At 36.9% G+C, this 14,907-nt stretch overlaps 2 protein-coding genes across 3 annotated transcripts; both read right to left on the bottom strand.

Moving 5' to 3' along the window:
• Window positions 1-687: 687 nt before the first annotated feature.
• On the bottom strand, window positions 688-4,081 carry LOC132064913 (pentatricopeptide repeat-containing protein At5g39710). 2 transcript variants are annotated; one of them, XM_059458086.1, is made up of 3 exons: window positions 1,538-4,081; window positions 1,069-1,217; window positions 688-790 (listed from the first exon to the last, which is right to left on the bottom strand). In XM_059458086.1, the coding sequence occupies exon 1, from the start codon at window positions 4,071-4,073 to the stop codon at window positions 1,785-1,787; it is 2,289 nt and encodes a 762-aa protein (XP_059314069.1). In that variant the 5' UTR covers window positions 4,074-4,081; the 3' UTR covers window positions 688-790; window positions 1,069-1,217; window positions 1,538-1,784. The 2 variants fall into 2 exon arrangements, with proteins under 2 accessions (XP_059314069.1, XP_059314070.1); XM_059458087.1 differs by having other exon boundaries at window positions 1,069-1,212.
• A 1,972-nt stretch (window positions 4,082-6,053) lies between these two features.
• LOC132064912 (CDPK-related kinase 5-like) lies at window positions 6,054-13,042 on the bottom strand. The gene is made up of 11 exons (XM_059458085.1): window positions 12,343-13,042; window positions 10,824-10,954; window positions 10,511-10,552; window positions 10,294-10,402; window positions 8,984-9,062; window positions 8,604-8,900; window positions 8,415-8,527; window positions 7,236-7,343; window positions 7,082-7,144; window positions 6,826-6,993; window positions 6,054-6,711 (listed from the first exon to the last, which is right to left on the bottom strand). Exons 1-11 carry the CDS (start codon window positions 12,865-12,867, stop codon window positions 6,571-6,573), a joined length of 1,776 nt encoding a protein of 591 aa, XP_059314068.1. The 5' UTR covers window positions 12,868-13,042; the 3' UTR covers window positions 6,054-6,570.
• Between the last annotated feature and the right edge of the window lie 1,865 nt (window positions 13,043-14,907).

Below are 14,907 nucleotides of genomic sequence, written 5' to 3'. Positions count from 1 at the left end.
AGATCTCATATTTACCATCTCCTATGGAAAGCACTATATAACTAAAAAATAATTTTAATGGATCATAAAACCCTTTGCACCATTTCATCCATAACATAAGAGATATTTATTCAGCTTTTATTTTTCCTTGGGACAAGGTTTTTGGGAGGAGGGGGGAGAGGAGGTTTAACAAAGGGCTTGTTACAAGCAGGCAAATTATCGGTTCTATAGGACAGAGCTGGACAGCCAATTTCATCCGTTGTGTTTCCCTGGAAGTAGAAGACTAGCAATAAAACAGATGTGAATCAAATACAATGTCCCAATGGACAGAACTGCGTTAAAGCAAATAATAAACCGCAACTAGACTTTCCAAAGAACAGGTCTCTTGAGCTTTGCTTAAGTGGCCGTGAACATGATCTTGAAGACTATGCCCATCCAAGTAGCTTCAGAGCTTCCTTTGAGAATGAATTTGCTGATGTTGCAATGAAGAACAGAAGAAGCCGCCAATGTTTGACCAAATAATCAACGTTCAGTTGTATAAACAAGGAAAGATCATTTATTTTTATATTCAAGTGTTGGTTCTTATTTCAGGCAATAAGCTCTCAGATTCAATGGAGAACTTCAGATACTGGATACCTATTTTGCACTCTATGAAGCAATCAGGTCTGACAGGCTTGCCACGGATCCATTGTGAAAATGCAACAAAGGATGCTCAGCTTCACAAGCTTGACACTGAGCACCAACATTAGGTACATCCCACTCTAGAAGCAACATGCACCAGCTTCTATAAGAAACTTCACGACCAATGACCCTGAGAAATTCAAAGGATGTTAATACCATTTTACATTATGACCAGGACTTCAAGTATGGCCATCTTGGCTAGTGTTCTGGGCCTTTAACATGTGACAATTCGATTAAAGTATCCATCCATCCCATAAAGATGTATTAAATAATTACTGGCAACAAGAGTTAAACAATAACAGCATGGTTTGTTTAGGAATAATTATATTGCTCTTTCATCTACAATCATGTCATTGTCTAATGTAGTTGTACTATGAGAACCAAACGTATCATCGAAAGATATCATACCTGGAGTTTGCACACTTCCTCAAATGAAACTCACGTCCTTCTCTGCGTCTTGTTTCACCTGTTCAAATAAGCACCCTACTTATAACTGAGAGGAATTCAAAACGTCAGTTCAGCCTTTTGTCAATGCGTTGCTGGAATATGGAACTGACCTACCACTAAAATATAGCAGATGTAATAGAGATGAACAATAGGAACATGGGTGCATCAGTTGACAAGGCCAGTTAATCAGCAAGCAGAATAGGCAATGCCTTAGATGGAATATGTGACACAGATGCTGGGAAGAGAAAAAACCCAAAAACTTTGCAGTTGTACATTGAAATTCCCAAGCATGAGAACCTAAAACTAAATATATTTAAAATTCCTCAAGAAAGTATAAAAAGTCTGTTTATGCCGAAGTTAATGTGCAGGAAAAATAAACAAAAATTGAGGTATGTGCTAAGTCCAAAAATAAAAGAGTTTAATATCTGACCTTCTAGCATGTGAGAAGTTTTCAATTTACAAGCAAAGTGGGAATTAAACCGTCTCGAAAGAATGTTGTTTATCTGAGTAAAGTAACGGCTCTCCAGCAACTCATTGTCCCACGTTCACAATGGCATGATAAACCCAAAGGAGGGGGAATCAATTTGTTGCAACTTGCGACCACGTTTCCTGCTGCTTGATGCACTCTACCTCATGCATGGCAAAAGTTGCGTGATTATTTGTAGATGATAATTACTTTATTGTGGCATGCGACAAAAAGCGGTTTTCCCACTATTTGGAAGAAGGCCATCCTTGGCCATATCAGTAAGTGCGCTGAATACTGCATCCATGTTCCCTTCCTTGTAGTTCACCTCAACAATAACTTTAGCTAGCTCACCATCAGCAAGTTTACAGGTTTCCAACGTGCTTTGAATTACTTGATTTAACTCTTCACTCATCCCTTCATTGAAAAGTTCTTTCATCAGCCCAATAATGCTTACTGTATGAGGAACAAAGCCAAGATTCACCATTTCTCTGTAAAGATTCAAGGCTCTATGCAAATTCCCACCCCTGGAATGACCGTGTATAAGTAGGTTATAAGCTGCTTCACTTGGCTTCTTGTGTTTTTGCAGCATCAACTCAAAAACTCGGTCAGCTTCATTCAACAAACCTTTCATGCAGAATCCTTTAATAAGATCTACCGCACTCTTAAATTCAAGATCTCTGCAACTTTCTATCAGCATGTCATAAGTGACACTATTCGGCACTGATTGCTCATACAACAACTTGAACAGAAGCCGCTTTGCTTCCTTAGTTCGAGATTGTTTATTAAGCCCATTGATTAGGACACTGTAAGTGACGACATCAGGAAAGAAACCCTTACGGATCATTTCGTTATGCAGGTGAAGTGCACCTTTAATATCACCATTTGCACAGTATGCACCAATAAGTGCAGTATATGTAAACTTATCAGGTTGCAGACCTACTGTCAACATCTCTTGGAAAAGTTCACAAGCTTCAGTCCGGTTTTGCTGCTCACAAAGACCTTGAATTAGCGATGAATAAGTAATAACATCAGGTAAAACTCCTTTTTCAACCATCTGCTTCTTAACACCGAATGCTCTTTCCAACTCACCGTTTCTACAAAATCCAGATATTATTGTACTATAAGTTACAACATCTGGGACAACCCTTCTATGTTCCATCTCTTGAGTCACACTTAGAGCATCTTCCATCCTGCCCGCTGCACAATGCCCATTAATTAAAGCATTGTAAGTCACAATTGAAGGGGAAAAGCCATTTGAAATCATTTCATTCAAAACTTTATAAGCCTCATTCATAAAACCCTGCTGAGAAAAGCCAACAATCAAAGTTGTGTAAGTTCTATCGTTGGGATATAATCCTCGAGCACGCAATTGATCGAAGAATTCCATTGCGCGCTGCAAATTCCCGGTCTTGCACATGCTATTAATCAAAGAAGTATAGGTCACAACATCTGGAGACAACCCATTCCTTAACATTTCCGAATGCAAAACAAGTGCTTGGTGAAAATTACCCTCTCTACAATAGCCATTTACCAGTGTGTTATATGTCACCTCATCAGGCATTAATCCCTTTCCCCTCATCTCTTCCAAAATCTCACTCGTCTCTTTCATCCTTCCTTCTCGACACAACCCATTAATAATAGCATTATACGTGACCACACTCGGTTCCAAGTTCCTAACTTGCATCAGTTTCAACAATTCGACTGCCTCATCAACCTTACCTATCTTACAATAACCGCCTATTATCGTGTTATAAGTTACAACATTTCTCAAGCAGCCACTTTTTTCCATTTCATCAAAAACAACCAAACCCTTTTCCAAATCCCCTTTTCCGCATAGCCCTCGGATCATAATATTATAAGTATACACATTGGGTGAAACCCCCGATTTAACCATGTCATCATAAAACTTTTGAGCTAATTCAAAAGAACCCCCATTACACGAAACCCTGATCAACGCATCAAGAATCGAATTATACGATAAAACAGTAAGCATAAACCCATTAGACTTAGCTAATTCAAACACATTCATAGCTCTATCAATCATTTTCAAATGAGAATAAGATTTTACCATCAAATCAAACACAGCAGAACTTGACTTGCAAGAATGGTAAGTATCCCTGAGAGTGGAAAAGACGGTTTCACCCTTGTTGTCGCCGAATTTCAAAGCGATGTCTTCAGCAAGGGACTGAGCAGTTTTGTAGAGCTTGAAACGAGTGAGGATATGAATGGAAATGCATTTGCATTGAAGGTTGTTGAAGAAATGGCGGTTGCGTGCCCAGTTGATGAATCTTAGAACAAGGGGTTTATCAAATTGGCATTGGAAAAGTAAGGAAGAAGCATATTGAGGGGTAAATTGGGAAGATAATGAGTTTAAAGGAATTGGGTCGTGGCCTTTGAGAATGGAAACTGCCCTGTTGACAAAAAGGGTGTCGGAGGAAGAACATGGTGAGTCTAGGGTTTTGCTATGGAGGGCTCTCCGGTAAGGTTTAACAAGTAGCATGTCGGAAAATGATAGGAGCAACGGCTACTGTGATAACATGTACTCCTTACTAGTTACAAGCACAAGAAAATAACTTACTCTAATATACGTACTTAGTAGCTTATACAGAACTCGTAACTGGCATTAGAGTCTGTAATTTGAACTAATGAAACGTACCCGGGGGCTTGTTCATTTTTTGTTTTCTCATCTCTTATTCAATATTCGGTATCCACACGCCCGCAAATTCGCACCTGGTTAGGCCAATGTATGGGAAACCGCTCCTAACAAGATTTTTTCATTTTTAGGGTTAGAACTTAGACCTCTAATTAAAGTTGCATAAGCTACCTTATATAGTAATTTTTGTTTTTTAAGTAGTGGCAATTATTTTCAGAGTTCCATCACAGTATTCTTAGTTATCACCGTAATATGTTTTGTTAAAGTAGAGTTAGTTCACTTGCAAAACTAAGGACATGTTATCTTCGAGTAACAGGCTAAGGGATAAACCATCTTGCGGTGTAGTGTTAAGAACTCCTTCATCTTTAATCAAAGGTCTCGGGTTTGAGCCTCGGGTATGGAGTCACCTTTGATAGAGACTGCCTTACCTCTAAAATTGAATTCAAATTAGTCGGACTCCAAAACGAATATCAACCACCGCATAAAAACCAAAAGAAATAGGCCAAGGGATAAAGCGATCCAATACTCCTAGGTTATCCTATGTTTCGTCACATGTTATTCTGTGTGAACAAATTAGTCTGCTTCAATATTCGGCAGCCGCATAGAATCACTTTTTAAAAATCGGAAAAGGCTCAAATATGCCATCGAACTATCGGAAATGGCTCATTTATGCCACTCGTCAATAGTTTGGCTCATTTATGCCATCGAACTATAGGAAATGGCTCATTTATGTCACCCATCAATAGTTTGACTCATTTATGCCATTACTCGTTACCAAAATGACTCATCCAAGCCATTTTTCATTAACGGCGGTTTTATAATACAAAATATGACACGTGGCCTCCAATTAGAGGTTTTCGTCGTTAAATTAAACCAGCCCAATTTTAAATATCAAATTAAGAAAAAATCCGACTCATACACCCTGCCTACCCACAACCATAATCTAGTTGGAAGCCACATGTCATATATGGTATTGTAAAACCAGCTTTAATGAAATATGGCATGGATGAGTCATTTTGATAACAGACGATGGCATAAATGAGTCAAACTATTAATAAGTGGCATAAATGAGCCATTTCCTATAGGTCGATGGTATAAATGAGCCATTTCCTATAGTTCGATGACATAAATGAGCCAAACTATTGACGACTGGCATAAATGAGCCATTTCCGATAGTTCGATGGCATATTTGAGCCCTTTCCGTTTAAAAATTTAGCCAAATACTAATTACTGGTCAAAATGCTTTTTAAATTAATTGATAAAAGTATTTTTTTTGAGTGAAACAAGCACTTTTAAAAATAAATTGATTATAGAAACTTGGCCAAACAGTTACTACTCAAAGCAAAGGTGGTGAAATATCATGTCATATACTCGTGCTGCTCATATCCATGTCCATTAACTTCGTATTGATTGCGGGATGTAATACTTTTTTTTTTATGACATGGGAACCCGCAGCCGCTACCCTTCCGGTGCGCACAGGATAAATTCAGCTCCTGTGCAATAGCTCGCAAACCACACAGAAGAGGTAACCCGCACTAGGCAAGCCCCGTGCGACGAGCTCAACCCAGAAGGCAAATCCCCTGCTGTCGTAGGCAGGGGGTTTATTACTTTAGGCAGCACTATTTTAGTTATTTGATTTAAACTTTTTCTTCAACCTCTTTAAACCTTTTAGTACTCGCAATCTTAGCATGAACTGGCGCTCATTGAAGTACATTAGTTTTCAAATAAAAACCTTTTTAACCTCCAAAAAAATGGAGAGGTCTGCTGCAATTTTCAGTTCAGATGATGGAGATGATTTAACTGCCTTAAGTTATGGAGTTGAGATAATTAGGCACCAGAAAAAGAAGCACCTTTATCTGCTAGGAAAGAAGATACAATTCCACTGCTAGGCAACTTTAGCCTGGACTCAAATTGGAAAATAAATAGAAATCAGTCAACTAAATCATCCAATAAACTAAGGCCCTATAATTCTATACTGACTACAATCCCAATTTAAGTGGCAAACTAGTAACTACATCTTGTTAATCCCTGTTGACAGGAGTTGCAACTAGGACCATTCCCTTCGTAACAAACAACTCCAAATCCAATCAGCCATGTATTTACCTGCACACCGCCAGAAATCTTTACACTGTATGGTGTGGAAGTAAAAGCTATCAATACGTGCTCTTAAAGTGAAACCCGTGAATCAAACATACTCCACAAATTGAATTCAGAGCAGGCCGAGGATTTTTGACGTTTCAGTGCAAGGTGGGTGATATCTGTAATGTTGAAATGCTTGAAGATTATCTCAACCACAATGTCTAGACTCTTGGTATATTGGGCACTCTTGAAAGCATTTCAGAGGTTACTGCACCTTTGCAAGTCCTCGGGTGGAAGGACCATGCAACAATTTCACAAAACCAAGAAAACTTAGCTTTCCATCTGTATGCCTTATCCAGTCGTGAAGGACTGCATGAACTGGTATTGAAGGACCCAGTCCAAGTTCCTGAAAGCGAGATTTGATCACAATGTCAGGCAGTAAATTAATGAAACATACAGTAAGTACTCTGTATTCTCAAAAAGTCCAAGTGACAAGAGATACAAAACAAAAGAAACTTACGGAAGCAAGTTCTTCTATAACAATAGCCCTATTGCCATCCTTGTCAAAAATTTCATACGCACACCTAGCATGTTGCTCCCAGCGCTCAAGAGCTTCCAACTGATGAACACTTAAGGCAGCTGCACAGAATTCTTCAAAATCCATCTTTCTATATTGAAGTGCATTTAGCTGTTAAAGAAAACATCAAAAACCACTATTCATAACACAGAAGCACAAAAGAAGCAGGGAAACACACAAATGGTGGTTGTGTCAGTACCGAGGCAAGAAAATCTGGAATCCGTGACTCCTTCATAGCATCTGTTCCATATTTCATTAGCGCCTATACAGAACAAAAAGAGTAAGGAGATAAGACCTTCAGGCTTGAGCAAACAGAGCAGAATAGCTGAAGGTGAGAGAGTCTAGATACTAACTGTTTTTATATTTTCTAGCTTTATGCTGCCAAATTTGTCTGGCTCCAGCAACGCAAATTGCTCCTTTAGATAGAACAGTTCATCTGCTGTCAAAGTTTTCGACAACGCCTGTGAAAGGAAAAGTATTAGGTGCAATTCACCAAGCCAAATGCTACACAAGACATAAGCATCAGAGCCGGTAAAAGAAGGCGAATCATCATTTCAAACTTATATAAATCAGCAGAACTTTAAAAAAGTACAGCATCAAGCAGCATTGCCATAGCAAGACAACACCCCAAACTAATTCTAAACAGACGCAACAAGAAATTTCAAATTTCATCAATTTAATCAACATGGATTCTTCTCCAATGGGCCACAAGTAAAATTTCATAGATACATTAGCTACAGAGCAAACTTGTCAATAACAATAGCAATCTTAACTAAGATTTCACAGATGAAGAGTCATGCGACCCGGTGTGATCAGCAAGAGCTAAAAAATATGAACTTGTAATTGCATCACTGAAAAGCCATTAGGGTCTTTTTGGGTGAAATCTTGCTACAAAAATTGCTGTCTTTTAATGACTAACTTTGCTCCTTCACCTTGGAATCAAATCTGGTTTAATAACACTCCCCTGAAAGTCTCCTGCTTCTCTTGGTTAGCGGCTAAGGAGGTCTGCCTCACTCAAAACAACCTTCAGAGAAGAGATTTTCAACTCAAGTAGGTGTCCTCTCAGTGAAGACCATCCTGAAGATGAAAATCACCTTTTTCTTCACTGCAAGGTCACTTCTCAGTTGTGGGGTTTATTTTTTGCAATTCTTGGCATGAGTTGGATTATGCCACTCTCAACTCAAGAGTTCCTTACTTGCTGGAACGAGATTGTCCCCAAAAGAAATCCCTCAAATTTTGGAATACTATAACCCAGATTACCTGGTGGACTGTCTGGCATAAAGGAACAACAGAAATACTTAGCCTTATGTTAAGTCTTTGTACAGGATACTGATTCCTAGTTAGACATGATAGGGTACTAATATGTTTTGTACGATACCTTATTACTTATCAAAAGAAGTAATATAAAAAACTTATAAACTATTTTGAACCAAAAACCAAAAGATAAAGGAAACCATAAATAGTTCGGCAATCAAGGCAGAGACAGATATATCAGGTTCAATCAATAGTTCCAGCTTAAATAATATACACACCCTTAAAGCAGCCTTACGCAAAGAGGATGATCGCATATATGCTTTCATGAGTCGAAATATAAGAATATCAAGTGGTAGTTTTGCACCACTGTGATTCCGCATCCAAGGATGACCTGTACAAGAGGGTCATGAGAAGAGGCAATATGAAGAAAGAAAATGCCAAAAAATTTCACTGGAGTACAGACTCACATAAAGCTTGAGCGGCACTCATTCTTTTCCTAGGATCTTTATTCAATAGTCGCTTGACAAAATCTTTAGCCTCCGAAGTTAGCGTAGGCCAAGGTGCTTCATCATAAGTTGGATCAGCCTTTAAAACAGCCCTGAAGATTCCAGACTCTGTGCGAGCCCAAAAAGGACGACTACCGCACAGAAGAATATATGCTATCACACCTATACTCCAGACATCAGCCTCTATACCATATGATCTGTGCAAAACTTCCGGTGCCACGTAATATGCACTTCCAACAATGTCATTAAGCTTTTCATCTGAATACATCATATTTATATTAAATGTTTAATGGAGAAGACAAACATTAGACTTCATACAAATCTGCATGATGGAAACTAACCTGGTCTCACAAAATCTGATAAGCCAAAATCTATGGCTTTTAACTGGGAAGACTCATCCTTCGACGAAAACAGAAAATTCTGAACGAGGACATGGAAAAAATGAGATACTTTAGCAACAAAAAAAGGAGATATGATGCATTAAAAAAAATCAGACACTATTTAGGCAAGCATGAAAGGAAAGATAGGAGGAGAGGAAGGCTGGACAGAATTATACAAATGACCAGCATAGGTTTTTTTTCCCTAGGTACCACTCAAGCCATGAAACTTCCCAACGCAAAATGCATCTAACTAGAAATTCTTGGCAATGTAAGATAAAACTAATGCATCAAACATTTGAGAAAAATCTAATAACACTTAGAGCTAACTGTTCCGCTCAGCAGAAGAAGCCGGAATCTTGAAAGGAAAAGGGCGAGGGCAGAAAGTATCTGTAGATGTAACGTCGCCAAAGGGAACAATCTTCATTTAATTGAAACGTGTAATAAAGGGAAAGCGTTAATTAGCAAAGAAATTTCAGTCCTCGAGATTCCAAGGGCTGGCACATATTATTTTCTAATATCTCTGTTTTCTTTTCTTTTTATCCATATTATGCATTGATATGCTAACATATTGAGATATTCTAAGTTGAATTAGCTTTCTTTTTAGTTTCAAACACATATATAAAATAACCTTCACGAATCACCAAACACTTTGTAGCGAATTCAGAAAGAAACAAAACGAAGAAAAATCAAGAAGAACCATGCACAAATCTATTAGTATATTCGTGTAGAAAGAATATAGTGAAATTAGGAACAATGCCCCTTACTAGCGCTGCTTTAGTGAAATGGATTTCCCAGTATAAAGTTGTATACAACAATGCTATCTCTTATATATACATTAAATTTTCTCTATATAGGGATCCACTATAATTTTTTTTGCATGTTTTAAAGATAGTGCAGGGGACAGGTCAAGATCCAGTTGCCTTATAATACGATTTAACAGGCAGTGTCGCTGAAGGTATTGCTCAATTGAGTCCTTATCGGTTGGATAATTTATTATCTAAACGAGTTCTCGAGGCCGAGTTGCTTATATTAATTATAAGCAATGTTTTTCCTTAATCCACACCTCGTTCTTTTTCCCCTGCAAGATATACTTTTTGAAAATCTTAGGCCTGGGATTCTTAGTCCTGCATTACATGGGGGAGCCTAATTGCTGAAGAACCAATTATCTTCACTAGTTGTCACAGTAAAGTCATCATTGCCCTTATTTTTTGGGCACATAAAAAAGTAACTAATGCTCCAATTTGCAAGGCCGGTTTGAGGAATGTGTTTACCTCAGGTTTAAGATCACGGTGCACAACACCCTGGAGATGACAGAATGCAACAACATTTAATATTTGTACCATGACGTCCTTCGCATCCTCTTCTGAGTACTTCCCACCCCTACCAAAAGAAATGACAAGGAAATAAAATATTATCCCCTAGAAAAGATTTTGAAGAAACAAATCCATGAATTAGAAGTAAAATTCCCTAAATTAAACAAAGACATACCGTGCAAGTATTCTATCAAGGAGCTCTCCTCCTTGGCATAACCTGAACAGCAATATTTCAAGAATTCCCTTAGCTTTCATATTCTTAAAAGACTATGCTAGGGATTCAAAAGAAATTCTTCTAAAGCCTGATGCTATAAAGGTTTAGAGTTATGCACTTTCTCTGAGTAACTAAGTTGTGGCTTAATACCCAAACTTGCTTTCATGTTGTGCTTACATGAATTATTCCCTGGCCAGAAGCATCACTAAGACAGACAGGAAAAACCTTACAAGAAATAGATTAGATCTCACTAATATGTGGGTAAGATTCTTACTCCATCACCACGTAGACATTATCCCGATCTTCAAATGCATCATAGAATTTTATGAGATTGTTATGACCTGTTAAGGCGCGCAAAATTTTAACTTCCCTTCTGACATCCTCAATGGAAATAGCTGTTGTCATCTGAAAGACATCAAAATTGGAGTATGAGTCTGCTGTTAAGACTTAAGAGGGTAAGATATGAAGTGAATAATTGCATCTCACCAAAAAAAATGTTATAATTGCATCTGACAAACTTAAACCTCCAAAAGTGAATCCATTTTACTTTAGACAAATCTAATGGGTCATAAGTCACCGTTAGCAATAATCTAACTCCATCAGAAAGCTACAAAATATGACATGATCTCTCTTATGAGGTCAAGTTGCAAAATTTCAGTAAACCTATCTACTACTGAAACCTTTTCTTTTTCTTTGTTCTTAAGTAGTCTACTACAGAATCTTTTAAGCAACCAAATAGTTATTTCATGAATTTATAGTCTTTCAATTTACTGGTATAAAGCAGAAGCTCCTCCAACACAAATATCCACCTTCCTGATAATTATTGATAAAAACAGAATGAAGCATAATAGTGTGATTGAGTCTCTCATTTGGTCTAAGACATATTTATTTTTCCCTTCAAAAATTATATATGATCAGTTTGTATATTATTTCCTTTTCCAAGTGATGATACTGGCACCTTTTAAATACGAGCTCTTGGAGCAAAAAGATAATCATATGCAAACTTCCTCTTTCCTTTTTCTTTTGATAAGTTAAAACTTTTCCCAGTTTTTAAAGCAGTGACTTACATCAGTCCACATATGGAAAGTCAGCCCTTGAAGTTCTGAGAAAGATATGAATAACTTAACTTGCATAGGTGATTTTGTGAACAAAGAGTCAGACCAGGATACAATACTAAGTAAGTTTGCTAATTGATTAATGTTTTCATCAAAAGCAAATGGACAAGACATTGCAATTCTATAATGCTCAAAAACCACCAACCATATATTAAATAGTGAAAGCCACTATACCTTTTTTTCAAATATTTCATGGACCCCAATAAATTCCAGTTGGAATTTCTAATAAAAAGCAACTACTACAAAACAAGAACATTACAGCACTTAATAGCAATTTCCTAGAAAAGGAGAGCTTATGCCCCAAAAAAGAGGAGTCTGAATAATTTTTTTTAAAAAAAAAAGTAAAAGCAGCTTGAGAATATGGAACTTTCATTTGAATCACCAAAATTATAAGTGAAAAAGCCCCAAATTCACAAATAAAGGGGAGAATAAATTAAATACTAAAATACTTGTTGGCGGTGGGGAAAGTAAACAGAGTAAGAGGATGATCTAATGGCAGAAAAAGATAGAACAAAACTATAACTCAACAGAATTTTAATCAAATCAAATCAAATAGACTCCTAAAAATAACTACTTTCTCAACCATGCACTTCAAGGATCATACATGTAAGTAATTCAATATGCATATAACACTTAAGTTGCATTATAATTAGAAGGAACAAGAAAGAAAGGCTGTACCTTGGCTTTTGGAATGACCTTAACAGCAACTTGTTGACCCTTTAATTCACCCTTCTTGACAATAGCAGAACAAGTATACCCAAAATGCCCTCTACCAACTTCCTCACCAATTTCATACTTAGTCGTAAACTGTTTAGAAAACCCAAAACTCTTATCCAAATTAGCACCTTCAGTTTCCTCTCCTTCAGGAATAGTTGCAGCATTAGGCTTAACACTACCATGCCTTCTCAAAAGCAAAGCTTTAATGTGTTTTGCAGGAGAAGGAGGTGGAAAAGGGCGTTTAAATAACCTTGCTGGAGTAGAATTAGCACTCTTAGAAGAAGCTGAAGATTGTCGGGCAGGTGATTTCTTGGATAGGAAAAAACGAGCAGGACTTGGAGAGTAAAAAGGGAAAAAAGGTGTTTTTTTGGCTTCATTGTTGTTGTCTTTTTGGGGGTCATTGATGTTTGGAGTTTCAGGTGGTGGAAGGATATCTTGTGGGGAATAAGGGTTGGGTTTTGGAGGTTTTGAGGTACAAGCACCCATGGTGATTCTTGGAATAGGAGGTTAGTGGGAAAACATAGTTTATAAATTCAAGAATCAAGAACTATGGTGAAGAAGAAAGAAACATGTGCGGGAAATAGGTAGAGAAGATTGAGATGTATGTACAACAATGGATGTATGTTTATCATATGAATGGGTGTGGCAAAGCTCCAAAAGGGGGTTGTAATGGATGGATGGATGGGGACTTGAAAGGTAGGGGGAGCTGCTCTAAGGTACTTTATGTCTAAAGCCACGCGTCACAATTTACTGCCCAATTAACTATGCTCTAATTGCCACCACTCTCCTCTTGTGGAATTTTGGAATCCTACGCTTTTTACTATAATTTCTACAACACCTGCTAGGCGTGTGGCCATGAAAATCAAATATTTTTATTTTATTTGAAATTTTAAAGTTGGAGCTGAAAATAGAGTTGTGTTAGTTGTAGTTTTTGCAAAGAATATTTGATCATTTGAATATACTGAAAGTGAAAAAAATGAATATAGTGTTTTAGGTATTTTTCAAAAAAATAAAGTTGTATTTGGAATTTTCATGCCCAAATACCGAGTCTCAAATAAAGTGAAAAAAAGTTACAGAAAAAAGTGAATATTTTTCATGGCCAAACGGGTACTTAATACATAGGCTTGCTAGAAAAGTTCATTTAGACGCTCAAACTAAGACTTGTTCTAATTCAAAACTTGTACACATAATAAAATGTTCCAATTAGACATGTTCAATTCAATTTTTTTTTTGGCACATGCACTCGAGAGTCTATTAGGTGGTTAAGTTAATCACATAAAATATGTCATCTCTTTTAATTATACGTATTCACCTTAATAAGTCGTAAAACCCCATGCGTTTTCTAACCGAGGTTGGTGTAGACCAAAAATATACGTATTCATCTTAATAATTCGTAAAACCCCAAGCGTTTTCTAACCGAGGTTAATGTAGACCAAAAATACCCAATTGGAACAAAGTGTAGTTCAAATGTCTTAATGAATTTTCTTTGAAAGTTTAAGTACGCTGCCTATGTAATATACATTTTTTAGAATGTATAATTAATCTGAATTCATACCATTAAGTCTCGCTTTATAAGTAAAGCTTCCTATCAGATCAACTAAATTCCTATTAAGAAAATGGATATTACGCCTAACTTAACCCTAAAATGTGTAGCTTAAGAGGTGAGGATTGTCCAAACTATATAAAGAAATCAACCATTCCTTAAATCCTCGATGCGGGACTCTCAACAATTCCGGAGCTTGAACCAAGTCTATTAGGTGAAGATATACTTATCCTTCCATCATAATCTTTAATAATTGGGAATCCTATTTCAATTTACGTCAACAAAAAAAAAAATGAAAAACTTTTAGCTTTTGGGCTTAATTTGTTTTGTTTGTTTGCGAAAAAACCTGATTCTTTTTGTTGCAAAAAGATCATCTTCAATTTTTTAAACCAAATGCTACCTTATTATCACACCATTAAAAACATACTAGTTCAGTAGAAATTCCAAATCTTATGTTTTTTGGTACAATGTTGAAGAAGGTAGTCATCTTACTTGATTTGTAACATTTTCTATTTTTGAAAGCTTCATGTGGGGTAAAAAGGAGGCGTCCTCCTTGGATAGAGTTAGGCAATTAGCTTCACATTGTCTGGCTGTGACCACATTTATTGGGATTAGGCCTAAGAAGAAAGAAGTAGAATTTGTTCAAGTTGGTTGTGAAATGAGAGGTCCGCCTTTAGCCCCCACTATTTTTGGCCTGCCAGTGATGCATGGTTCTTTTCTCTAATTTTTATTTTTTAAAAAGAAATGTATGGAGAACTCCTATATTTTTAATAAAAAATCCTGATTTTGTGACTACTTAATCTTTGTTATGTGTATTGTGTTTTGATTGGGTTGGATCTGCGTCATAGCTTATGAAAAAGAAAATATATATATTGGTGATTTGCGTTAAGCTTCTAGAATATGTCTGTTGTTTTTTACTGAATTTAGATCTCGTCTCATAGTAACAAAAAGCAAATAGGCAGACAAACAAACGAAATAAAATA

This window comes from Lycium ferocissimum, chromosome 7, assembly GCF_029784015.1.
Source record: "Lycium ferocissimum isolate CSIRO_LF1 chromosome 7, AGI_CSIRO_Lferr_CH_V1, whole genome shotgun sequence".
Classification (NCBI taxonomy): Eukaryota; Viridiplantae; Streptophyta; class Magnoliopsida; order Solanales; family Solanaceae; genus Lycium; species Lycium ferocissimum.
The sequence above is the reverse complement of the archived record's forward strand: the minus strand, read 5'-3'. Positions and strand labels throughout refer to the sequence as shown.

Bases quoted from the DNA above. Each gene is read 5' to 3' on its own strand.
- LOC132064912 (XM_059458085.1), bottom strand. From the start codon at position 12,867: ATGGGTGCTTGTACCTCAAAACCTCCAAAACCCAACCCTTATTCCCCA. The intron at 9,063-10,293 runs GTAAACACATTC...GTCCTCGTTCAG, and splicing joins ACCGTGATCTTAAACCTGAG to AATTTTCTGTTTTCGTCGAA. The intron at 6,994-7,081 runs GTACTGACACAA...TTTCTTTAACAG, and splicing joins TTCCAGATTTTCTTGCCTCG to CTAAATGCACTTCAATATAG.
- LOC132064913 (XM_059458086.1), bottom strand. From the start codon at position 4,073: ATGCTACTTGTTAAACCTTACCGGAGAGCCCTCCATAGCAAAACCCTA.